At 40.3% G+C, this 27,174-nt stretch overlaps 1 protein-coding gene across 1 annotated transcript in view; it reads left to right on the forward strand.

Moving 5' to 3' along the window:
• Nucleotides 1-26,875, forward strand: part of pclob (piccolo presynaptic cytomatrix protein b) — a 75,409-nt gene extending 48,534 nt beyond the window's left edge. Inside the window, exons 19-42 of the mRNA XM_061722790.1 lie at nucleotides 26-1,590; nucleotides 1,768-2,033; nucleotides 2,417-3,239; nucleotides 4,207-5,248; nucleotides 7,294-7,362; nucleotides 7,683-7,709; nucleotides 9,634-9,722; nucleotides 9,864-9,939; nucleotides 10,051-10,176; nucleotides 12,214-12,322; nucleotides 12,525-12,592; nucleotides 12,690-12,925; nucleotides 13,307-13,354; nucleotides 13,478-13,608; nucleotides 14,491-14,517; nucleotides 15,816-15,909; nucleotides 18,615-18,686; nucleotides 18,933-19,287; nucleotides 21,722-21,916; nucleotides 23,760-23,928; nucleotides 24,061-24,119; nucleotides 24,853-24,990; nucleotides 25,107-25,252; nucleotides 26,344-26,875. Of these exons, the coding sequence (XP_061578774.1) occupies nucleotides 26-1,590; nucleotides 1,768-2,033; nucleotides 2,417-3,239; nucleotides 4,207-5,248; nucleotides 7,294-7,362; nucleotides 7,683-7,709; nucleotides 9,634-9,722; nucleotides 9,864-9,939; nucleotides 10,051-10,176; nucleotides 12,214-12,322; nucleotides 12,525-12,592; nucleotides 12,690-12,925; nucleotides 13,307-13,354; nucleotides 13,478-13,608; nucleotides 14,491-14,517; nucleotides 15,816-15,909; nucleotides 18,615-18,686; nucleotides 18,933-19,287; nucleotides 21,722-21,916; nucleotides 23,760-23,928; nucleotides 24,061-24,119; nucleotides 24,853-24,990; nucleotides 25,107-25,252; nucleotides 26,344-26,487 (6,074 nt within the window). The 3' untranslated portion in view covers nucleotides 26,488-26,875. The remainder of the gene's footprint in view (nucleotides 1-25; nucleotides 1,591-1,767; nucleotides 2,034-2,416; nucleotides 3,240-4,206; nucleotides 5,249-7,293; nucleotides 7,363-7,682; nucleotides 7,710-9,633; nucleotides 9,723-9,863; nucleotides 9,940-10,050; nucleotides 10,177-12,213; nucleotides 12,323-12,524; nucleotides 12,593-12,689; nucleotides 12,926-13,306; nucleotides 13,355-13,477; nucleotides 13,609-14,490; nucleotides 14,518-15,815; nucleotides 15,910-18,614; nucleotides 18,687-18,932; nucleotides 19,288-21,721; nucleotides 21,917-23,759; nucleotides 23,929-24,060; nucleotides 24,120-24,852; nucleotides 24,991-25,106; nucleotides 25,253-26,343) is intronic.
• The last annotated feature ends 299 nt before the right edge of the window (nucleotides 26,876-27,174 follow it).

Below are 27,174 nucleotides of genomic sequence, written 5' to 3' on the forward strand. Positions count from 1 at the left end.
TATACTTTTGAACTTATTGTGACAGGTGAAGCGCTAGACTACACGAACAAAGGTACCAGAGTCTACCCTGCAACCATTACTTCTCCATACTCCCAGGCCTCTTCTGCTGGGTTTGGTGTAAATAGTGCTCTAAAATCTTCAGATGGAATAGTTTACTCTTCAGTAGCAGCAATAGTTCCCTCCACATATGCAATTACAACTCAACCAGGCTCCCTCTTTAGCACAACATTAACACCAACATCAACTGACCAGTGCCCGTCGCTACTGAATCCATATGGCTTAATTCCAACTACAGATCCAGGACAGATGATTGCCTTTGAAACAGGGATACCTAAAGAGCTCCTACCTACAGCTTTGGCTGACATCATAACTGGCTACCCAGAGATGTACTCAGACACCACACTGGAAGCAATTGCTGCTTCTCTCGATGCCCTAGCATCTTCACCAATATTCCCTGGCTTAGACAACACTAAGATGGCCCAGTACCAGATGGAAAGGGAGTTTTTAGAGCTGGAGAAGCTCAAGCAGTTATGTCTTGCTGAAGAGCTGGAGTGGGAAAGGCAGGAAATTCAACGTTACCGAGAGCAGGAACAGCTAATGGTCCAAAGGGAGCTGGAAGAACTTCAGGCAATAAAACAGCAGCTTCTCCTCCAGCAAGAAGAGGAGCATCATGCCCATATATTAGCCCAGCAGGAGACCTATGCTCAGCAAAAAGAGCAGTTACAGCAAATCCAACAACTCCAACTGCAACTCCAGCGGCAACTAGATGAGCACTATGGAACCATTGGTACAACTGGAAATCTTTTAGAAGCTAAATATGCAGGAGTAGGTGACAGTGGCCAGTACTGGCCTGTTAAAGATGAATGTACACATCCATCTACTGGGACACATGTAGAAGGAAGTCAAGAACAGCTAAACCAAGTAAAGCTTCAAGATGATCAGGACATAGGCAAAAAAATACTTGATAGTGGTGTGCAGACGGATGATGAAGACTCTACAGAGAAGCAGCATGTAGGTAGGAGAAAAAAGAGTAAGAAAAATGTGGATAGTTCTGTTCAAACAGATGATGAGGACCAAGATGAGTGGGATGCTCCAACCAAAGCTCGAAGACGCTCTCGAAAGCACAGCAGTGATGGAAAACATGGCTCCAAGGTCTCTAGCATTGCCATTCAGACAGTAGCAGAAATATCTGTCCAGACTGACCACTCGGGAAGTATCAAACGACCCAAAGTCCAATTGGAAACCAAGGTAGAAATTATCAAGCAAATATCAGCTCCAGAGAACTCTCAAAAAGGTGGCAGTCTAAGCTGCCAAACAGACTCAGATAGAATGCATACCCCTATTGAGGTGGGCTATAGCACACACCTAACAGCGGATGTACCCTCCAAGTCTAGAGTCTTCTACACACAGGTCTCCCCCCTATCTCCAGAAAAGTCATATGGAGGGCAGAGAATGCTAACTGCTGATGCAGCCAGATTTTCTTCTGGCCCCCGGATATTAAAGAGTGGTCAGAAGTCTCTGTCTGAACCTAAATCCCTTAGTCCTTCCACAGAAGAAAGGATGGGTGGATACTATACAGACAATTATTCTGTAAGTATTTAAAAGATTTGATAACATATACAGTCATGATTAATGGTTTGCTTGTAAATTAATCAATAAAATGTTTTAAATGCATACCCAATATTTGAATAAACAGTTATTTGCAAATTAATTTTTAAAGCTAATTCAAATACTAATTTCCAAATGACCTTTGTTTATATGTTCTAGGGCCGAGGCTCTCCCTCTGGTACAGGTAAGAAAGTAAAGCGGACACTGCCAGAACCCCCACCTGAGGATGACTCTCTGTCAGGGAGGTCAGGCTACAGCACCAACTCTGCTCGTCGCCGTCTGGCCCGTAGTACAACACTGGCCCGTGCTAAGATTTTACAGGACATAGATAAGGAGCTAAATCTAGTGGAGAGAGAGTCTTCTAAACTTCGCAAAAAGCAAGCTGAGCTTGATGAAGAAGAAAAGGAGATTGACGCCAAGCTGCGGTAAGATGCCACACATTTAACATGAACACAGATGAAAAATTATTCATACTCACATTTTATTTCATATGTTTCTTACATTAATCCAATCACAAATACTGATAATGATTCATGAATTCATTACAACAAAGCATTGCTTGCATTATATTTTGTGGTCTCATTATTTTTATTTATATTTGCATGATTCCCTTTTTTACCTTAGTTTATGGGCTAAAAGACTGCCTTGACAACACTCACAGAGACTTCTCCACTATTACATATAGTAACAGGTACAATTGTGTGAGACACGTGAACATGATTTATCTCTTTGGTAGCTGTGCTAAGAGAACTGTCAATTGAGAGAAATGTAAGCTGTGCAACTGTAAAAAATGTTTTGTATACTCTAGGTATCTGGAAATGGGGATAAACCGCCGTAAGGAAGCCTTGTTGAAGGAGAGAGAGAAAAGAGAAAGGGCCTATCTCCAAGGGGTGGCTGAGGAAAGAGACTACATGTCAGATAGTGAGGTTGTCAACATCAGAGAGGCCAGGGGAGATGGCCTTGAGAGACCACGAACAGCTCCTCAGTCAGAGTTTGACCAATTCATCCCTCCTCAAACAGAGGCTGATTCTCAGTACAACACACTAACCAGTCCCTACTCCCACTATGCTCAGTATGTTCCTCAGACCCAAACCACCAGCCACTTCAGCCAGCCAAACCTGTACCAGCAGCAGTCTCTTTACCATCAACAGGTATCTCCTTACTCAACACTTTCCCTCACCCATGCTCAGCCAAGCGGGTACCAACATGCCCTGCTCTTGCAGCAGGAAAAGCAACGGCAATCTACTCTTTCTGATTTGGACCCTAAAATTACCACCAACTATGAAGTGATACGGAACCAACCTCTGCTCATTGTACCAACCTCGTCAGAAAGTGGCTATGGGGTAGCTCACTTGGGAAGCAAGTACGGCAACTTAGACTTACGGGTTGGGCTGGAGGAAAGGAGCATTGCCTCTAGTCCCATGTCCAGCATTTCTACTGATTCCTTCTATGCCGATATTGACCACCACAATGCAAGGAACTATGTACTGATAGAGGACATAGGAGAGCTCACCAAAGCCTCAACAGGACTAAATAGCACCAGCTTGGGTTCTGGATTCACCATCCCTGATAAGGAATTATCAAAGGCAGACAGATTACTCAGGGCAGCAGACGCCAGGCGCACAGCAGAGGTAAATTCTTTATTTGTATGTTCTCGTTCACGTTTTTACCATTTTTTCATGTACTGCATGTACGGTCCCAATTATCTGACAAATACACCTTTCTGTAGAGTGATTACTTTCTTTGGGACCACGCTGCCACTATTTTTTCACAACTTTAATGCATTTGAGTCTGATTGAGATGAGGAGAGTGCCCAAGAAATATATATTTCAATTATTTTTAACTACAAATCTAAATTAAACAGACATGTACTGCAGTCCTCTTTGGCATAGCTAGGAAACGTTGTCTGGTTTACTAACACGGTGAAGGCCATGTGAAGAGGAGAATCACTGTGTCCTGCTTCTCTCCACTCCTCTGTACTGATTACACCCCCGGGGTTACACGCAGCAAATCAAACTATGTGTGTGAATAACACATGGACAGTACTGTTAGCAGCAATAAAAGGTTTTGTTTAAGTCCACCTCTCAAAACAACACAGGACACTTCCATGTTAAAGGTTGGGAATGAGATCCACAAAGTCAAACAGATGCATTAAGGCTCTTTTCAAATGAGCAAAGGTCCATGTCTGTGTCTGTTTCACAGTTTGCGCTCGGTGTTGTTTTTTTTTACTGTCACTGTTACGAACCATATTAATGGAAAATATCCAGTTTTGTTTTATTAGTTTTTCTGAAGGGATTCATAAAGTTTCCCCAACACTTTTACTTTATCAGTTAACTATACTGATATTCATGTCAAATAATGACATAACATTTCTGTTATACATGTCACTCATCACTTATTTATGAGATTTATGGAAGGCACTTGAAATGAATATGTGCATGTACTTGTATGCATAAGTAATTACATAAATGTAAAAAAACACAATTAACAAAAGAAGGTGCATCATTACTGGTGTACCTTCTTAGTGAAATATTAACTGTGTGAGTGTAATCCACATGCGTGCTTAAAAAATACTTATATATTGTTTCTCCCTCACAGGTGGCAGAGTTTTTAGGCTCATCTCGTTATGGTAAAGGAGAAGATGATACTATGGAGGAGCCTTATGAACTGAAGCTACTGAAGCAACAAATCAAGCAAGAGTTCAGGCGAGGAACTGAGGGACTAGAACATTTAACAAGCCTAGGCCTTCCCCAATATCTCCCCAGTGATAGCAGTTTTCGCCATTTCCCTAAAGGAGAGAAATATAGCATTGGCAGGCTCACTCTTGAAAAGCAAGCTGCAAAGCAACTTCCAGCAGCTATGCTTTATCAGAAACAGATGAAGAACAAAAAAGCCTCAATAGATCCTAAGGCCATCACAAAATTTTCCCCTATTCAGGAGAGTAGAGACCTTGAGCCTGAATTTGGTAGCTACATGGGATCTGGAGCCTCCTCTGTCTCTAGTCTGGCAGCTAGGGCAAGGTTACTTCAGGATGAAATTACTTTTGGGCTACGGAAAAACTTGTCTGAACAGCAGAAATATTTGGGTTCCTCCCTTGGGGCCAACCTCTCTGGTTCTCTTAATCTTGGGCAGTCTCTTGTTCTGGGATCTGCCATCAGGGCCACTGCTCAGGACGATGGCACCTATCCAAGTGGCACTCGTTCCCGCCCTTCCTCCCGTCCCTCTTCCCGCCCTTCTTCTGTCTATGGATTGGATCTGTCTATCAAAAGGGACCTGTCCAGCTCTTCACTCAGACTTAAAACAGATGGTGAGGTTCTGGATGCAGCATTTGCCCCAGGAGTTGCAAGAGCAAAGCCCACCAGTCTACCCATTAGTCAAAGCAGGGGTCGTATCCCCATTGTAGCTCAGAACTCCGAGGAGGAAAGCCCTCTGAGCCCAGTGGGACAGCCAATGGGCATGGCTAGAGCTTCTGCTGGTCCTCTTCCTCCCATTTCTGCTGACTCCAGGGACCAGTTTGGGTCTAGCCATTCCCTGCCAGAAGTACAGCAGCATATGAGGGAGGAATCTCGGACACGTGGCTATGATCGAGACATCGCATTCATCATGGATGACCTGCAAGGTGCCATGTCTGACAGTGAAGGTAAATGGAGCCTGAGACTGTTGCAGCAGTTCGACTGTGCGGACCTGCTTGTCATGCATGCTAATGCAGAGTGGTCTTATTGACTTTGTGCATTAACTGATTCTTTCTCATTTATCAGTGCTCGAGATAAATAATATTGATTGTTTCTTGCTATATTTCCTTCTCTCACGGTAAATCTTACATTAGATGTTGCATGTCTCTTCCGTGTCTTTATTTTTCCTTTTCTTTTTATAATTAAATCCCCAATACATAATACTCTTGAGCTGAGTTTATGTATGTCACTAATCTGTTATATCCATGTTTGTTCTGTGATTTTATTAGCATGCTTTCCTTATTTTACATCTACTTTATTTCACACAGTTAAATATCCATCCCTAGTCTTAAAATGTAGCCCTGAGAGATTTGTTTAGCCATCTTAACCTCATTATTGATGCCTTATGATTTTATAAGAGCAAAGGAAGTTATATAATACCTGAAAAAAAGGATGTACAGTCTGCACAGGGCACTTTCAAATAATGCATGAAATATGCAGTATATCACAACAATAGACAATTCAGCCCATATGAAGTAAATGTTTATAGAAGGGGTAGCAGTGTAATATAAAAGAATATCTTTTGCTTTTACATGTAAGATATTAAATAATAAGTCAAATATCATATATATGTTATCTACAAGATTAGATTTTTGAAGCTATTTTAAGGAGATTTTGTATTATATATTTGTCATAAAACTCTGAACTCTGTAATATATTGTGTCACAAATAATATGTAAGTCGAGCAATATAACATTTAATCAGCATATCATATGCAATGTTCCCCATAGTGCTATACATATAAATTACAAACATAAAAAAGGACATTTAGACTGATTGAGATGCTTACATAAACTCTCTCACCCATCTTATTTGAAGGTTCGAAAATTAATATAAATAGAAACCTTTATACACGTAATCCTTAACCTGGCAAGCTATCACAATTATTTTCCTTTTTGGTGCAAATAATTAGTTGAATGGCTCTGGATGCAACTTCTATTTCCAGAAGTTAGTACCACTGGACACAGAGAAACTGCCTCTGGATGACATAGATAGATATACTGCCAGAGAAATAAAGCATGTTACATAGTGCAGAGAACCAACAAGACTTGTACAAAGACATCCAAAATGGCATGCAATGGACTAGGAACAACTTTTGTCAGTTTTGCACTGAAAACTTGTTGATCCAAGGCATTTTATGCTATTCCTTAGCTATCTCTGTGGTTTTACATAGTGGTTCTTGGATGCTCCTGTATGACTCAAAACATAAAGCCTGCCCCCTCAATCTTGGGTGGGTACATTCTGTACCGGCGGTGGTAATGGATATGGTCGGCCAGGCTACTTAATTCTGGATTAAGATGGTATATGTAAGTATGCCACAAGTTCTGCAGGAGAAATAAAAGCTTTAAAATCATGTTGTGACTCTTGTCCGGCATCTGTTGAGTCAGTGACAGACTGGTGTAGAGATTAATCATAATAATGATAATTATTAAAATTATAATGATTTAAAACAGTAGCCCTCTTTCATGGACTACCATGCAGTTATGTGTACTGTAGCTCTTTATTGTGTCTCATTTGTGTTGTATGAACTATTTGTCTCTGCTTGTATACTCTTTGATTTTCTATTTGTATCTGATTTTCTTCACTGCATGTTGTGTAATACATACTTTCCATTTCCATATTAATAAAGTTAATACTTTGTTGGTTGTTGTTGTGGATGTCTCATTACTATCTGAGATGTCCATGTCCTTGAATGATTATCAGCAAATACATGTTATATCTCCATCTCCAAAGTGTGGAATTGGTAGCGTTCCAAACGCATACAAGCCAGTGGCTTTTGCCAATGCTTGTTTCGGCAAAATTTTAAAGGCTATAATTATTATGACGGTTTTGAACAGCAGAATCCGATTAAAAATGTAACTTGGGCCGGATGCAAATCATCAGTATGAACAAGATAAGATTTAGTATTTTCCCCCTTTTATCACGTTTAAGTGTCTATCTGCCTTGATTTCAGCGCTAAGTGAGTCCATGCTGGCTTTGAACAGAGATGATGCCAGAATCTTTCATGAACATATCAGACACGGTAGAGTATTTTACAGTCCTAGTCAAACTTCCTCATAATTAATTTACTATCATGTTACTATGGCTCAATCTTACATTGGCTCATATAGTTGTATTCCTCTAAAATGCATTATATATGTTTTCCATCATGCCTCTGCTTAAATTTGTCTGTCAGGCTAGTAGTGTTATTCATGCAGTAGTAGTAGCATGCATCTTACGGACTATTGCTTTCAGTGCATGAGCAGAAGTACAGTATATTTTCAATAGAAATCTAGTCTTAGTGTACTTTTTGTAGTCTGTGGAAAAATGAACATATATAAAACATATAACTTTGTACCCCAGCTGGAGGCCCAAACTGGAATATAGAAGGTGAGACAGCATTCCAATTCCATGTAGTCACCTAGAGACTGTATGCCTCCATGCCACACATCATGACTCTGAATGGTCCACTTCTCTGACTGATTCTGTAAACATACCAGACTCATTCTGGAATGAACTACATCTCAGTAGTACACTTTACATGTCATTTAGCATTTATCTCCAGTAGTTTACGTGTTAGTCGCATTCTGGGCTGAACCATAGTGAAATAAGTTAACCATCAGTTGTGGAATGTTTGCTCTGTGTCAGCATATCAAACCCATATTCAGTATTCATGTTCATGCAGAAAAAAGGCAAAAACGGGGAGAAAAAAAAAATCATGCGTATATTTGCATACATGTTACCACCGAAAAAATCTGCTGTGAGTGAGTGCTGTTCACTGCTTTCTACTCAAAGACATGCAGCAGTCCATTTCCAGCCATCATTACTAGTGCACCTTCTTGTGGAACAGGATCTCTGATCAAACAAATCAGAAAAAGAGGGGACAGTATGGTAAGTGGTATAGATAAATACCGTAGATAAAAACATGATGCTTCCAACATTTGACTTTTACACACACACACACACACACATATATATATATATATATATATATATATATATATATATATATATATATATATATATACTGTATGTGTGTGTGTGTGTGTACATTTACACACAAACACAATAGTACTGTATGCTGTCAAAACGATCAACATTCTTAGCACTAGTATCCAGCCCACTGAATTATGGGATAAAATAGGCAATGTAGACTGGTTGGTAGCACATCATGGCATTTTTGGTGTCGTACAGATTGTGCAGTTTTTTGGTTTTGCATACTCTGTACTACATTCTGGCAAACTCAGTACGTACCAGTAGTATAGTATACAGTTTTTTTTTTTTTTAAATGGACAATAATTACTTGAAACGGGTTTTGTCAAAAAGGGCTTGTAATCATGATTTGACCAGAATTCACAAAAAAAGCTTTGAGCAGCAAAGATGGGCAAATGCTCTCCAGTTTGTCAAGAACTGCTTGAGAAAATAATTTGAATTTTTAAAAGCACAGTTCCTGAACGAAACATTAACATATATTTACTTAATTGTCCTTTAACTGTACATAATATTCATAAACAATTCAAGGAATTTTGAAGAATATTAGTCCATAGTACGGGTGCAATACAATTGATTTTTTTCCCCCATTTTCCATACTGTCCCAGTTTTTTTTTCTGATTAGATGTTTCAGATTTAAGGACAATTTCTGTTTTCTGAGGTGAAAAATCAGTGATGTAGACAAATATAAATAATCATTTAGATGTTTCTATGTTAAAAAGGTATGAGACATATGTTGAGCTTCCATGGCATGTACAGCATGTTGCTGTTATGTTGCAGTTACAGTATGCCAAGATTAAGTCAACATAGTTCAGAAACACTTCAGACTTATATACATCCTGTACCAGGCAGATTTATCTTGATACTGTACAAACACTTAGCCTTCCACTTTTTCTTTCTATTTTTTGAAAGTGTACTGCTTTCATATTTGATGAAAATGAAAATATAGAGAAAAAAAAAACACAAAGGGAGCACCACATGGTATCCGATACATAAAGAGAATTATATGTTCTAAATGCTGCAAGACTGACATTGTTTCATCATTTGTTTAGTGTTTGCAATGATAATTTGATCAGATAGACGATGTGGGTATAGTGGATCAGAGTTTGGTTTTCATTGCTCTCACTTCTCTCGTGAGAACAGATCAGAGATCTTCCTGCATTTAAGCAAATGGATGTGCAATTTTCCTGACCTGATTGCTGGTTTGATCTCTGCCAAGCAAGCACTATGTTTATAGCAGAGATTTGTCTAGCTATCAGGGATTTCATCAATACCTGCTCATTTGTGTGTGCATGGCTTTTAACATCTGCCTCTCCTTGTCTAGCCTACCACCTCCGCAGAGAGGACACGGATTGGTTTGATAAACCAAGAGAAGGGCATCCTCAAAGTGGACACATGTCAGATCGAAGACAGGTGTGATTTAAACAAACAGCTTCCAGCTTCACTTTGTGTTCATTCTGTTTCTTCCCCGAACTTGTGAGAATGCAAACTGTAATTGCTTTCTGTGATGAAACCGACTTTTTCCATGACTAACTTTAATAAATTCTCCCTCAGATGAAACTGGTCCCTTACACCTTCCCTCACACACGCATCAAGCTTAAGAGAGACATGAAAGACACCAGTGTCTCAGGTAAAACGCATACGCAGAAGAAAGAGACATTGCGCCAATATTAGGTAAACAAAAAAATGTTCTATTTTTTCATATTCCTACTTTAAATATATGTGGCTATTTTTCCCTCAGGCAATGGACTTGGTATCCGCTTGGTAGGTGGGAAGGAGATTCCTGGAAGCTGTGCAGAGATCGGAGCCTACATTGCCAATGTTATCCCTGGTGGTATGGCAGAACAAACGGGAAATATTGTTGAGGGTAAGAGGACAATAGAGACGAACGTTTCAGGCCTGAGCAGCCCAATGTTAAACTAAGGCAAGTTATAGAGTCTTAAGCTTCAAATGATAGCCTCAACCAAATTTTTAGGCAAATCTGGTCAAAATCCAATCTTCAACAGACTGAAAATTGTGTTCCAAGTTCCAAGAAAGTGCCAGAGATGGAGCATGCTACTGTGTACAGCTTTATATCAGCATCCATCCAAGGGCTGTCTTTACAGCCATCACATGCTCCATGTTTTAATCATGGGTCAAAACAGCCGACATACTTGTTTTCATAGTCTGATCCCTTCATTCGTGGTACTCTGGTGGATGTGGTGACTGTGCTGAATCTTGAATGACACAAAAGAGTATACAAAAGCCTTTTTTAATGTTCAGAAAAAGACAGCTCTGAGAATATGATGTGATTCTCTTTTTCTTTTTTTTTTAAACAACACATTTCATATGATTTGTGGCTGTTCCGACTGTCAACAAATCGGTCTAGGTACAATCTGGATCTGCTAAAAAAACAGATTTGGGCTGGTAGTGTGAACATAGTCTTAGAGTGGTCAATCCCCTAGAGGAAAATCCATAGTAATTAGTTGTTTAAAGTAAACATTGTCTCCATTAAAACAATGAAATTAAAGAAGATCTTTATCTTGTATTGATGTTTCCTAAAACTGTTTGAGTCCAATGGTCCATATTTCTTAAAGGTTTGTCACCAGAGAGGTGTTTTATATGTTTGTATACAACCCTAAAATCTAAAATTAAAATCAATGCGAGGCAAGCTAGCGTTGTTAAATCATAAAAATCTCCATATGCAAAAGCTCCAATAGTCTTGTCTTTGTTCCCAATGGGAAATGTCACAAGGTTAATCAAACTCAATTAAACCTCCATCCAGTCATCTGTTTTCTAGGGCTTCATCTTGTTCAGACTCACAGCAGCCAGGAGTATATCCCAGCTGTGAAACAAAATCATTTTACTTATCAAACCAACGCATGGGTGGATAGCACTTTTGCCTCACAGCTTGCAGGTCTGTGGTTGGTATCCTGCCTGGGACCTTTCTGTGTGGAGTTTATATGTTTTTCTATATTGGTTCCCTCCACGTATTCCATCCTCCCTCCTTAAAACATGCATGCCAGGCTACCTGGATATTCTAAAATTAGTGGTGATTCTAAAATTGACTGAAGCAGTGAGCGTGCAGGGCTGTTTGTGACAGTGATCTCCCTGTGATGGATTTGGAGAATATCCAGAGTATGTGCTATCTTGCTTTTGACAGTTTGGATATATTCCAGTTTATCCAGCCTGTTTTCAAGGTGACTGTGTGAAAAAACTATAGAAAGACTGTGATGTAGCTGCGATTCATTTCAAGATGTTCTAACTTACACTAAGAGAGAAAATGGAGTTCAGGCAGGCTTAACTTTTTATTTTGCACAGGAAAAGAGTAGCTTAAAGAAGGAGAGGTTACAGATTGGAAGGGGAGGGGGGGGGGTGTCGTAATAATAAGTAATAATAAGCACTAGCTCTTGCAGTCTATGATTTTAATAACCTAAAATATTAATTCAAGCCTTTGTTGTCACAGCTGCCCATGACCTACTTCATAAACAGGACTGTAATATGAGGACAAGGTTTCAGATTTGTAAGTGAGCTCTTGTGTGGGGATGGACTTTGGTTGAAAGTTCTAGTTTGCTGTGAATTCATGTTTGTACATAACAGAAATATAAATGTCATGTTTCTTGTTTAGTTTTCCCAACATGCAATTTCTTGATCTAAATTATTCTGTGTGAACCAAACAAATGCAATCATCTGCAGAATGCTTGTTTTATCTTGCTGTGTGATGTGTGTGATTTTTGAAAATCAGAGTTGACAGGTAAACTAAACTGAAAATAGGCTGTTACTCTGTCTAAAATTACTACTGCTTTTGATTTTGCTATGTGATCATGAAGACTGAAATATCTTGGCGGACTTATGTTTCTTCATGGAACAGTGTAAACTGCATTTTTTGTTTTTTTTTTTTTTGCCTGACTTTATGGTACCACAGGAATGCAGGTGTTGGAGTGGAACGGGGTCCCTCTAACAGGAAAGACTTATGAAGAAGTGCAGTGCATCATGGGCCAGCCATGTGCAGAGGCGGAGCTCTGCGTGAGGCTGTGAGTAACATCTGTCATCATTTATCTATCAGTCTCACTGGAACTCTTAGATGTTTAGTTGCAATATGGTGACTTTGCACCCATGATCACTTTCTCTCTTCCTTCCTCCTATTTATTCCCTTCATCTGACAAATATCACCGATTATTGCTACGATGTACCCACTGTAACTCCATGATACATCCCCTCCATGGATCCAAACAGTGACCTTAATATGCTGTCTGACCCTGAGCATCCACAAGCCCTGGAGCATCACATCCAGCTTAAGGCTGGTATGTACCAGGATTGAATGACCTGTTTGCATGCATGCATGTGTGTGTACCTGTTACACATGAGCAAAATGTGGATTAAGGTACATGTTTGCCTCAGTAGGGGGTCAGCGTTCCCCTGGCGTGGATCCTAACCAGCTGGCGGCAGAGCTGCAGAAGGTTTCCCAGCAGCAAGCTCCTAGTATGGCTGGAACAGGACAAGGGGGTTTGGGCGTCCTCTCTGCACTGGAACGTTCTGCCCTCCTCCAGTCTGGAACGGGGTCCGCCGCCTCCAGCGGGGTCCCGAGCCCCGGCCAGCCGGCGTCCCCTGCCATTAACAAGAAACAGCGACACAAGGTAGTGACTTTTACAGAATAAAACCCATTCTGCTGACTCATCTGAGACACCATACGACAGCTGAGAGGACTCAATTGAACCATGTGAGGGACTTACTGAAGCAGTTACTAAAGTAAAGTTGACATTTTCACTAAATTGATTTCTCAGCCAGTACCTTCATAAGCTTCTTAAAGATCACTCAGGGACTTTCCTAGAAAATTGCACTGCTCAGGTTGTTAATTCTCTCCAGAGCCTTGCAGATGGAGTTAGAAATCTTCACATTCTCTCTGCAAGGACAGCCAATCCTTCTGTATGCTTAAAATATACACCCCAGTAATAACTTTGTAATAACTGTAAATATCACTTCCCTTGCTCACATTTTCTCCGTTTTTCCTTTTTCAGCCAACAGAAGTTATAAAGACACCTCATCCCATCACTGGAGAGATACAGGTAGAAAAACACGTATAAAAATATCCCTTTTGCTGCAGACAAATCAAAATTCAGCCTAGACTGGTGTTGTTTGTCTCACAAAGCCTTTTCACATCATTTTCCTTTTCTTTTTTTAACTCACAGCTCCAGATCAACTATGACAGAAGCCTAGGAAACCTGATTGTCCATGTCCTGCAGGCTAGAAACTTGGCCCCCCGGGAAAATGACGGCTACTCTGACCCTTTTGTGAAGGTCTACCTTTTACCAGGGAGAGGGTGAGTTCTGAGTGTTTGTTCTTTTTTTGTTTGTTTTCTTTAGTCACTGATGTCTGGTCTGTCTGCCTTTCTGCTTTTGTGTCTGTCCTGTTTTCTCTCCCCTATTTTTTTCTGACTTTTTTACCAATTGTGCCGTATAGCACTAACCATCTGCATTTGTATGACAAATAACTCAGGACATGATGATATGAGGCAGTCATTTCCAATGTAATTTGCTCAGCTTGATTTGGGTGTGGTCAGTTTGTTTGATTCTTTTTTCTTTACTCAACGCTACAAGAGAAGATCCTTTGATATACTTTTATATGAGTCAAATCAGCTGCTCTTTCTTACTCTATCCAGGTTTGACTCAAGTGAGTATTTTCATATTGTCCCTCCTGATGTCTCTGACTTCCTCCTCTTATCCCTGTCTGCTACACTGTCGTCCCAAGAGCCTGTGAATAACCTAGAGAGGATCAATAGACCCTTTTTACGCTCTGAAACAATATCTGTCGTTAGGTAATGACTCCATCAGTCTGTTTATGAGATTACAAACACTCTCTACCTACATGCTGTATGTTAGAAATAAAAGCTCATTGAGAGCACTTTTGCTCCTTTCCTTTTTAGTAGTATATTTAAATGTATTTATCTAACAATAGCAGATGAGTGCACGCTCACAATATTTCAAAACCAATTTAGATTTATTGTTTGGTTCTTCTCTTGTCTCACATCCATCATTTGGGCTCGAAAGCACACCCTTCAGATAATATTGATTGCCTCAGCTCTCTATCCTTTACTGGCTTTTCTTTGAGCTCTCCAAGCTTCTGACTGTTTTTCTTTTTTGTGTTTTTTTGCTTTTCTTGTTTGTGGTATCCGCCCTCCTCTTCCTCTTCTGGACTCCCTCAGCCAAGTCATGGTTGTCCAGAATGCAAGGTAGTGTGGTGCTGATTTTCGCTTTTAGTTGGTGTTCTATTTTCTTTATATAAACTGTGCCTTCAATGTGGTTTTGCATCCTTTTGTTGTGGCCTTTGTTGTTTGTCCAGTTCTATGCTTTATTTCAAGTGTTGAGAACATGTTGGTCATTGCATTTTCTCTCCACACCTCTAGCTTTTAACTGTCCTCAGCTCTTAAAGGGAAAGTTCGTTTTTTTACAACCTGGACCTTATTTCTGGCATTTTTTATGGTCGTATACTCACCCAGAAAAGTTTGGTGTCATTTGGAGTCCTTCGGAAGATATTAGGGTTTTTTTTGCGAGCCACTTCTTCATATAACGGTAGTGAACGGGGCACAGCGGGACACAGACGATGCAGCGTCTAAATAACACATGATTGCCGCGAAACTCTTCATTTCTTTTATGAATCACTAGATCTGCTTCCAGGACCTGTTGTCTACATCCGGGGCTGTGTGTGTAACAAATAAATCAGTTTGTAAACAAGACCTCTGAACTCATGACGTCATCTCTGTGCGCGCACTCTGTCCTCCGTTCAGTGAGCTCTTCAGCCGTATACTCCGGCTCAAAACGGTAAGGACGTCCATCATATTCAAAGTCGTCGTCCACAACCTCAGAATTTGACAAATATTCAGACATGTTTCAAATAACTAACAGTAAACTAACAGTAGCGAACTCCAGCTGTACACAGAGCTGTGTCTGCGATGCGTGCACAGAGATGACGTCATGAGTTCAGAGGTCTTGTTTACAAACTGATTTATTTGTTACACACACAGCCCCGGATGTAGACAACAGGTCCTGGAAGCAGATCTAGTGATTCATAAAAGAAATGAAGAGTTTCGCGGCAATCATGTGTTATTTAGACGCTGCATCGTCTGTGTCCCGCTGTGCCCCGTTCACTACCGTTATATGGAGAAGCGGCTCGCAAAAAAAAACCCTAATATCTTCCGATCCAAATGACACCAAACTTGCCTGGGTGAATATACGACCATAAAAAATGCCAGAAATAAGGTCCAGGTTGTAAAAAAACGAACTTTCCCTTTAATTGAATATTAATTTCACAAAAGCAACTTCGTCAAACAGGCATTAAAACACAGCAACATTTAAATTTGTTTTGGTCTTCATGTCAGGATATTGGCCAAAACATCCTTTCAGTCCATTTACTGAGTACATCTCGGTTGATATACACTCATGGGAGAGTTTTTTGGCGTTTTTTTTGTTATGTTTTATTTTTTGAATGATTTACTCATAGCCTTTCATTCTGAATGACATGAATTATCAGTGCTGATAACAAGAGAAGGACCAAGTATGCCCAGAAGACTATGAACCCAGAATGGAACCAAACTGTCATCTACAAGAACATCCATTTGGAGCAGGTATTATGCAGACATACACACATGCAAACACACACATAAGCATACAGAGACGCTTGACAATACAGTGCCGTAGGGCAGTTTGGGCAATGTAAATTTATTTTGCCTGTTATATAACCAACTATGATCCTGTAGTCGTGCCTTTGTCCCAGGGCTGTTATCATTCATATGAAAACCTTTATCAGCATTCCCAAGACTCACTGTTAGGAAAAGTGCTTTCAAAATAAAACAGGAAAGAAAACCAAACTGAATACGACTCGGGTAAACTCACGGTCAAATCCAAGACCACGACAGTGATAGGTAATCAAGTGTGTTTTCATCTGTCAGTGTGGACGTCTTACTGGGTATCAAGCATTCCCAAGTAGATTTCAGTGGTTGATATTTCTGTTTCCTATCTACCAGGGGCGTCACTAGACTTAAGACTGTATTGGGGCACAGATAATGCATGCGAAAAAACATTTTTGCACTTATTTATATTTTAAAAAAAGCATAAATAGTGCTTTAAACAATGCGATCAGATCAGATTATGTTGTTGACTGAATCGTTCATTTACCACCTGAATGAACTGATGCATTTGGCCCACTTGTGAACTTTAGGACTCTAGTATTTTAGCCAATTATAAAGGCAAACTGACTGACAAGACAAGTTCATACTACTGAGCAATTGTTCTGTGAAATACATTTGATTGGTTTAAAAAGTTGGGTCAGGGCTTGATGATTAAGGAAAAATTTACCCATATTTGCAAACCTGAAGGTAGACCGTTTGAGATTGAACCACTGCAGTATCCTTGGGCTATAGAACTAACACAAACTGCCATCAATCAGTCCGCTTACATGCACTAACAGAGAGTCGAATTGTTGCCTTAATCCCACCGATTTTGAATTTTTGAAAGCCATGTATACACCTTAGCCGGGCCAAACTGAAGCTCCTGGGATCGAGCTTTTAGTGCCAGATAATGCGGTCCTAATTCGAGTTATTTAGGCATGTATACAAACCCACACCGAGCTACTGACTGTCCCGGGGTTCTGTCGATTTCTGCTGCTTTTTCGAAAGATGCTACCGTTGCATAAACCGCATATGTCTATCGATTTTTGCTATCCTATCAAAAAATGCTACCTAATGGTTTTTCTACTTTTTGTAAAGCTACAATTTTACTGGGTTTTACTCCCTAGCCCAATTCCTTTTCCCCCAAGTGGTCCTTGTTGCTTGCCAGGCCGTCATTGTAAATAAGAATGTGTCCTTAATGACCTGCCTGGTTAAATTAAGGCGAATGACTGAATGAATATCAAATAAAGCGATATAATTGTTTTTTTTTCTCTTTATCATATAATGTTCACAAAGTGTAATGCAATTCATGTCATGGGTAGTGTATTTTGAAGGATCAAATACTCAACATCCCATATTATCAATTTTAAATAAATATTTCAGGGGTAGCATAATTTGATACTCCAGTAACATCCTATCAAATAATGCTCCCGTCACTTGATGCATTCAGGTAAGATACTTATCACCTCACTGCCACTGTAGGATGAATGTCAACATACTTACACCACCCAATTTATCCTATTTTGTAATCACTATTTTTAGATTGATAATAATAATAAATAAAAGTAAAAGCCCACAAACAAACAAAGTGTCTCAATTTCTCGTTTCAAAAAACATTTAAAACAGTAGATGAACAGAGGGCAAAACCCTAACATCACAATGTTTTTCAGCGTGAACTGAAGGGCTGCAGGAAATTATGGGCGTGGCAATCGACTGTGCGCGTGCGCAGAACAAAGTAGCAGTTCCCTACGGGTAGCATGGAATGACAGAACAACGGCATCACAACAACAGAATAACATATGAAAAAGAGGAATACTTTGCATGCATCGTACCTACAACATGATCAGGTTTTGTATGTACGACATTTACAGAGCTGCTGCATCATTAGCGTCCATTTCTTGCATGTTGTCCTCCTTCGCTCTTGTTTAATAATTGTACCGGTAGAACGCCAACGCGAAAGTGCGAGTGGCGCCACCTAGTGTTGTGCTCCTCACTCAATAATCGATTATCTTCTTGTGCATACTAAACTTGGATTTCTCTGAACCTCCAGTTTAATCACCAGCTAGATTGTTACCAATAGCTTGATTTAGATGTGCATGTATTGCATGTGCATTGAGTGAGGACTCGGGCAGCTGTGTAGTTAGTTAGTTAGTTTGGGAGACCGGTGAGAACAGCATTAAAGTAGCCTACTCCAGTCTACCTTGCCCTTCTGAAATCCATCTACAGGAGTAATACCGTTTGAGTCAAATCAAAATAAAATATGACATGCTGCTAGACAGCTGCTGCCTCTCTCTCTCTCTCTCTCTCTCTCTCTCTCTCTCTCTCTCTCTCTCTCTCTCTCTCTCTCTCTCTCTTTCTCTCTTTCTCTCTTTCCTTCTCTCACGTGAATGAATTACCATATTAAGTAGCCATGTGTGCATTTTTTTAACTTATGCTATGTAAACTCCAAATTGATTTTTTTAAATTTATTTTTGTACTGGTGAAATTTATACTGGGGCTGGACCAAGACTGGATCAAGACTGGGGGATGTGTCCCAGTAAAATATGTCTGGCGACACCGGTGCTATCCCCTACCCTCACCCACATGCATACAGAGACACATGACGTCACATGAGGTTTATAATGTGTAATGTATTTCAGTTCTCTCCCCCTCTCTCCAATCAGCTTAAGAAAAAGACCCTGGAAGTAACAGTGTGGGATTATGACCGGTCTTCTTCCAATGACTTTCTTGGAGAGGTAAGTGCCACCAGAGGTTGAATTCCATGTCTGAAATATCAAAAACATATGATTCTATTCACACAAGTGGTTTGTGTAGCTTTACCATTTTTTTTTCCTGGATCTGGTTCTTGAAGCAACCATGTCATGCTAACAATGTTTCCCTCTTACAAAGTATGAAGTCCAACAGTACAGCCAGCATTTCTATTTAACACATGCACCAAATTGATCAAAGTTGTGTTGCAAATGCGTTGTTTACATTTTCAGGTACTGATTGACTTGTCGAACACAGCCCAGCTGGACAATACACCCCGCTGGCTACCTCTGAAGGAGCAGAGTGAAAGCATTGAACAGAGCCGAGTTCAGCATCTTACCCAGGCTCCTCCCGGGTCTGGATCAGATCAGGGCCATGGCCAAGGACCAGGCCACATGTCTGGGCTGGGACTGGGCCACGGACTGGGCCACGAACTTGGCCACGGACTGGGCCACGGACTGGGGCACGGACTGGGTCACGGACTGGGAGAGAGTCAAACACCAGGGCAGGGAGATGGAAGTCACGATTCACTGAAAAATTCTGTGATCAAGAGCAGAAGCCATGGAATCTTCCCTGATCCAGCCAAAGGTAAAAGATTTGTCGCAGAAGAAGATTTGTGTCTTCTTCTTCTTCTTCTTTTATTTATTTTTTTACATATCCTCAGTTCTTCCATAATACAATTCCTAACAAAACTGGGGTGCTGTGTAAAATGTATATGATGTATATGGTCCTGGACCAAAATACATGGTTGATCTGTTAGTTCCTATGAAGCTCCCAGACCCCTGAGGTTCATCTGGATCTGGTTTGTTGTGGTTCCAGAACCAGAACCAAGCAAGGTGAGGCAGCGTTCAGTTATTCTGCTCCTCACCGGTGGAACAAACTTCCTGTAGACCTGAGGTCTGCTCCAACTGTCAGCTCCTTTAAAGGAGCTTGAGGCTCCTTTTAAGAAATGAGACTCTCTAGCGCCACCCTTCGCCACGACGGCCGTCGGGGGTACTGCAGCCAACAGTGAAGCCGGCACGGGAGAACGGGGAGAACGCGCATGCAGCGTCATGTGACGTCACATCCGCAGCCCAGCGCGGGAAATTTGGGCCCGAATTGCAGCACATTTTGCAGCACACAGCCTGTTCAAGGCAACGGAGAGATACACTAGAGGGCTCATTCTTTTGGTTTGGAACGCTTCATCTGACATTATTACTAGAAAACTTAAAATGTATACACATTTTTTTCATAAATTCTGCCTCAATCCGGCCTCAAGCTCCTTTAAATCAGGGTTAAAAACATTACTGTTTACTGAAGCGTACTCCTAAATTAAACTTACCTGCTGTATTCTACTACCCTTATTTTTAACAGCTTGTGCTTTTTATTATTTTGCTTCTTTTCTTATCATCTTATTCTTAATTTTTTTAATCTTATTTGTTATTTACTGTCTAATTATGTCTTGCTGCTTTTAATGTTAATGTAAAGCACTTTGAATTACCTTGTGTTGAATTGTGCTATATAAATAAATTTGCCTTGCCTTGCCTTGCCTTGAAAACAGAATGCAATGATTTGTAGACTTCATAAACAAATATTTTATTGACAATGGAACATAATCATTGAAACCAGGGAAATGTACTATTTACGTTTTTAAAAAAAGAAGGTCATTTTAAATTTGATGGGGCCGACACATCTCCCAATAGTTCAGACAGGGCAACATTTAACACTGTGCATGATCCCCCTCTTCTTTTAGCCATAGTCCCTTTATGTCTGGGACCTGAGAAAACTGTTGCTTGAGTTTTGGGAGAGCAGTGTCCTGGTTTTGTCTGAGGATTTGATCTGCCAGAGAGTCCCGGGCCTTCTTTGTTATTTACTTCATGAGGCATCACATATTTTGAATTGTATAAAGGTCTGGACTGCAGTCACTACCAGTTCAGCACTCGGCCTCTTCTACTTCAGAGCCACGCTTCTGTGATGAATGCACCGCAGAGTTTAACATTGTCTCGATGGGAGCATGTCTTGCTCTATGACCTTTACAAGCCTTTTGACAGTGATGTTGTCGTCTCCTGTTCATGGAACGTGCGAGCTTCCCATTGCTCTAAGGCAATTATGCACCCTCATACCATCAGAGATGGGGCTTTTGACCTGAGCGCTGATATCTGTCTGGATGATGCAGCATCAGTGGTTTCAAAAGTAATTTGAAATTCCATGTTGTCTGACCACGGGGCATTTTTTCACTTTGCCTTAGTCCATTTTAGATGAGCATTGGCCTGCAGACGTTTCTGGATCTTGTTCACATAGGGCTTCTTCTTTGTATGATAGAGCTTTGACCTGAATTTGTAGACGTCACAGCAAACTGTTCAGTGACTGGACAATCAAGATGTACAATCATGCCATTTTTAATTGCAGCACTGCCTGGGCCTAAAGACATTCATGCTTGTCCCTTTCATGCAGGGATATTTCTAGGTTCTTGGAATCTTTTGTTCTTATTTTGTACCGTAGATGATGTTATAGCAAACTCTTTTCAATTTAACACTGGAGAACATCATTTTAAAATATATTTCTACCCATCTTTACTTCTGCCCCTCCCAATGCTGACACTGACCTGTTGCCAATGGATCTAATTAACCTCATGAATTAATTTTGAGATCAGAAATTGTCAGTGGGTGTGAGTGTGAGTATTCCTGGTTGTCTGTGTGTATATGTGGCCCTGCGATAGACTGCCCACCTGTCCAGGGTGAACCCCCTGCCTCTCGCCTGTAATTAGCTGGGATATGCTCCAGCAGACCCCCGTGACCCTGCAGGGGATAAAATGGGTATAGAAAATGGATGGATGCAATTAATCTTGAGACATGCTGTTGCGATCACATTCAGAATTAGCTCATATTTTTCATGAAACTTGATTTGTTTCTTATGTTCTGTTGTTAATACAAAATGGCTTTAGGAAAAATGAACAAATCACTCCATTGTGGCCTTATTTACATTTTACACAGCATCCACATTTTTTTCTGCATTTACAACCTTTTATTTCAACTTCCTCCAGACATGCAAATGTTACCTTTGGAAAAGTCCCACAGCAGCCCAGGCAGCTCCAAGTCTTCCTCAGACGGCCAGCTGCGCTCCCACGGCCCCTCCCGGAGCCAGAGCAAGAGCAGCGTCACTCAGGCTCACCTGGAGGATGCTGGGATAGCCATTGCTGCCGCAGAGGCTGCCGTGCAACAGTCCCGCCTGCAACCAAGTAAATCCTCCCCCTACCTGTGACACGCATCCTGTGACATGCCTCCTTTTTGCCCTTGCATGCAAGCTTTGTTGAGACTGTTTGATAAAAACCTGAAGTGCAGTGCATTCACCTACTTTTTTAACATTTTACCCCTGCCTTCTGCTCGCCTCATCTTGATTTTATCTCAGCCCAAAGTGATTAACCTATATTGGTTTAATTCCAAGTTAGTCCGCATTGTCTTACAGATATAGTCAATAATCACAATGCAAAAAAAGAAAGGGGGTGGGGGGGTTAAAAACACCTAAACTTGCTGTAAAGTGCTTTTTTTTTTCATTCAGTCTATAACTTAAACTTTCTATATTTCCAAATGTGAAACAACCAGTGACTATTGACAAATAGCATAAAGTTAACATATCACCGCATAGTTATTGACACAGTTTCAAATTTACTGGCCTAAACCCCTCTGTTTCTGCAAGGAGTGTGCATGTGCCAATCCTGAGCATATGGTTTCTACTGAACCCCGGTGTGACCATCTCCAACCCCAGTATAGAAACCAGGCTGGGATGGCAATCCCTTACATGTCTTACTGTATGTCTTATCATGTTAACACGGTTAAAATAATACTCATTGATGTTCACTCATAACCCTCCAAGTATGTTCTTGCCAGAATGGAAAGAAAATCCTAAGTTGCAATGCCCCTCTGAGATAAGTTAGTCTGGTTATGGAGCTATTTACTGTGAGCATGCCGTTGTAGACCTCGCTGCCGTTGACCACTGAGTATATTGTGGTACCACAGTATTCCTGTGTATGTGCATGTGTGTCATATGAATGAAACCCCTAGACAACTCACCAAGGAACACACAGGCATACACACACACACACACACACACACTCGTTCCCTCCCCATCCAGTCCCCTCCCATTCCTGCCGCCTTAAACAAAGGGGACACAAAATGTGAGACTGACCGAGTCAAACCAGGAAACACAGAAACAGCAAGAGGTTTCAAAAGTCAACAGGAGGCTCACTCTGCACTAACCGGCCAATGAGAGTAAAGCTTTCGGCTAACCATGAGAAGAGCAGAAGTGTCAAGGGAAGGTGAGGCAAAGTAGGAAAAAATGGAATGTGTAAATTCATAAATAAATATATATACAACAACATGATGCCATAAACGTAATAACAAAAGCATACTGTAAACAAACAAAACAAATTCTCGCAATGGTTAATGATGTTTTAAATCATTTTAGACATGTATGTAAGTGTAAGTGTAACAGCAGCCAGACTGGGACGTCTGTTTTATCTTACACTTGGTCCATTTGTGAATCAAACACTTTCGAGTGAAAGTATATCCTGTGTTGTAACTTAAAGCAGCACAAAACATTTTGTTTCATGTTAAAATAACAGTTTCAGGTTGATCTGAAGGAATATTTGCTTATTTTTTGAAAGCGTAGCCCAGTTTTTGCCCTCGTACGTCCAGCTATCAGCAAAAGCCAGCCAACTAGATCACAGCGCTATAGAAGACACTATGTCACATGTAAGTAAGGCGCTCAAGACTAAAATGATTAGAGAGAGAAATGACAGAATGACCAAGCAAGAGACTGAACAAGAGTGAATATTGGACAGCGTAAAAGTGACTGGGGTCCACCTGGTTAAAAATGACAACATTTCCCTTGTGCTGCTTTAAATTTCCACACTGTGATGTGCTAAACTCAAGGACATACTGTCATCTACCGTGAGGTACAGCTTTGAGCTGCTCACTTCAAGCTGACAGTGTCGGCAGAGGTGTGAAGTATCTCAGCTCACGCTTGAAAGTGTCAAATGCTGTGTCAGTAAAGATGCTCCAGATAGATGGATAGATCATCAGAATCCCCCTGGGTCCTGCCACCCACAGGACCGGGACACCGGCTGAGTGATGTCTCAGGGTCGGTGGTGCTGTCGGCCCCGAGCCTGGTCGGAGATGCCTACGGAGACCTGGATGGAGAAGAAGGAGTGGGCACTGGAGTGGACAGTGCCATTTTTCAAGTTCCACGCATGTAAGGCTTTTCTTAGCTTTTTGTTATCGTAACTTTCATCCAGTAACGATTTAAAAAGGTGATGGTGATGCACGGTAATTCTTTGTTCTTAGGAATAAATCTGGACTCATTTAGATGTTATTTTTCTTGCAGTGGTAAAACCATTCCTAACGGCACGGACAAAAATCAACAAATCACCCCAGAAAATGAAGGCAAGTTGCATTCGTTTTCTCTCTCGGTTGAAGGTTTCCCCCTGCTGGAGCGTTATTGTAATGCCACTGAATTAAATTTCACCATTAAACAGTTTTTATAAGGAAGTGCAGTGTCAAATGTTCAGTTAAGTGCTTATTGTCGATTAACATTATGAACAATGAATAATGACTGAATGCATGACTTGAAATAATGGAAAAGAACGGATGTCACACTATCCTACCTGTTGCCATAACTATATCTGCATTTAACATAGCTCAGGTGTCATGATAGCTCCTCTTCCATCTCTTGTTTCTGCTTGTGACAAAGAGCTCAGGGTCATTGAAGGCTGCAGCCTGGCAGCTGTTACACAGATGAGGGTCAGGATGTGACTTCCATGGTGCCTGACATCTCATTTACCACATTACACTCAGCTTGTTTTGTTACGCTCTCAAGGGCAATTAGCTCTAGAGACGCCCAACAATCAATAAGGCCCATGTGAAACTTGGGAAATGACCTGGTTTATTCTTCTAAGACCTCCGGTTTGGTGGTATGAAATTGTCAGATTGTTAGGTGATTAGTCTGCTTTAGTCACTTTAAGTTTATGCTTTTTTCAGGAAAACTGTAAGAATCCATCTGCAGGTGTCAAATGCTAAGTGTGGGTTTAGTGAGAGCCATAAGAATTAAGGAATGTGGAAATAAAAAATAAAATAAAAGTCAACTAACAAAAAAAAACCCTCTCACTTTGATTGTTAGGTGGTAAAACGCAAGTAATTGGAGAAATCAAGGTGGCTCTAAAGAAGGAGGTGAAGACAGAAGGAGACCAGCTGGTCTTGGAGATCCTTCAGTGCAGAAACATCACGTACAAGTTCAAAAGCCCAGACCACCTACCAGGTCTGGAGGACATTTTCATTTATCTATCTATCTTCATGATTACTATTTTAGATGAACCTATATTTTTTGCATTTATACTTATACTAAAACTTGTCATTTATCCAACTGTTCACCAGACCTGTATGTGAAGTTGTACGTGGTGAATGTGGCCACTCAGAAGAGAATTATCAAGAAGAAGACCAGAGTCTGTCGACATGACCGGGAGCCCTCCTTCAACGAGACCTTCAGATTCCCCCTCAACCCCACCGGACACTCCATACAGGTCAGTCCAGCCACGGAGTCATTTAGTCATTCTTTTGCAGATGGACGTGTAATGTATGGTGGTTTTTTTTGTGCTTACATCATGTTTTTTTTGTGTGTGTGTGTGTTTTTTTTGTTTTTTTTTCATTTGCAAAGATTGGACTTGTTACTTCAGTAATCTAGCAAATCAGTGTTTATCAAAGATAAGAACTATTAAAGTATCACACCAGGTGAATTGTTGCGTTTTAACTGTGTAACTAAGAGAGGATTTGGTCATAAGAAGCAGCTGCATTCAGGCACTTAACAACTGTTCCAGAGTGTGATGTTGTTGAGTATGTAACAGTTTTCTTCATGGAGCAAGTTAAATTCATCGTCACAGCACATTTCAGCACGATTGAATGGAAAACTGTTCATCAGATGAGAAGAGTCAACACCACAGACTGTATTTAATGAGAATAAGGGTAGAATTCTGATGAGGATTTGGGCTAACAGCTACTTAGAATAATGGTCAAAGAGGAGTGAATTCTCACCAGTAAAAACAACACAAGCAGCATACATTTCATAGCTGTTTGAGTGAATGCTATCTGTCTGGCTAACTAACATTTTGAAACACTATTTTATAACACTTCTGTTTTGTAGGGGCAAAGTAAAAAAAAAAAAAAGGGGTAGTCTTCAAGTGGACTTATGGACATGGTTAGCATCAGGTGAACAAAAATGTAGAAAAAAAAAGGACTGGGTTTTTTTTTTTCTTATAATTTCTTCTATAATTATAAGACTTTAACAAGACTTTGGACTATTTTGAATCCAGAAGAGATCTAGGATGACGGGGAGGAATGTAGCCCCTTCATTCATTTGGGACATTACAATAGCATGTAATATGCAACTTAATTAGACAACATTGAAAAAGTAACCCAAAAATATTAATAATTAAGATAACATTCAAGTCTTTGTAATAATTACAATGACAATATTTAAAGCATTACTTTCATTCCCGTGTCCAAGAACACATTGTAGAGTATGTACCATGAATAATTATTTAACTTCATGCGACTGTCTTGTATGCAACAAAATAACAAATGTGTCTTTTGTTTTTCTTTTCAAATATACTTTCAGCTTTTCTTGGTGTCAAACGGTGGGAAGTTTGTGAAGAAGACCTTGATAGGAGAAGCTTACATCTGGCTGGACAAGGTGGACATGAGAAAGAGAGTGGTCAGCTGGCACAAGCTGTTTGTCAGCTCCACTCAGACCAACCCCTGAGCTCCACGCCTAACGCTTGCAGCTGTAATCCACCGGCAGAAGGTGAATTCAGAGAATTCAGAAAAAGAAGACGGCGTCATAAAAATATCAATTTAATGCATTTCCTTAGTTTATAGATCACGGGATGAATGGAATAATGTTATAATGGCATAGCAGTGGTATCAGTCTAACACTGCCAGCACACGGCCACCTCTTTCTGTGTCAAGTATCTGCAGAATATGGACTTGGATGAAAACATGCAGACACCAAGGCAGGTACTGCGAAATTCTCCAGAGGAATTTGGTATAAGGGCAGTGATGCATCTCTTACCATGGTTCCAGATAGACAATTCACATGAGACTATGTTGTTTTTCTGCACGACTGAAATAACATATCTAACAGATGGATTAACATATATATATATATATATATATATATATATATATATATATATATATATATATATATATATATATATATATATATATATATATATATATATTAAACTGTATGTCCTTCATATGAGAGTTGTGATGCGTGTGGACATTAGTGCTCCTGACATATTAAAAGTTGAAGGAATGCATAGTGTTTTTTTGTAGAATAATTTTTCCATTTTTATGTAATAGAAAAAAAGACTGTTGACCTTTGCAATAGGATGATGATCACATGTACAGCCCTTCTGACTGTAGATACCCCACATCCAGATTA

This window comes from Cololabis saira, chromosome 5 (genome assembly GCF_033807715.1).
Source record: "Cololabis saira isolate AMF1-May2022 chromosome 5, fColSai1.1, whole genome shotgun sequence".
Lineage (NCBI taxonomy): Eukaryota > Metazoa > Chordata > Actinopteri > Beloniformes > Belonidae > Cololabis > Cololabis saira.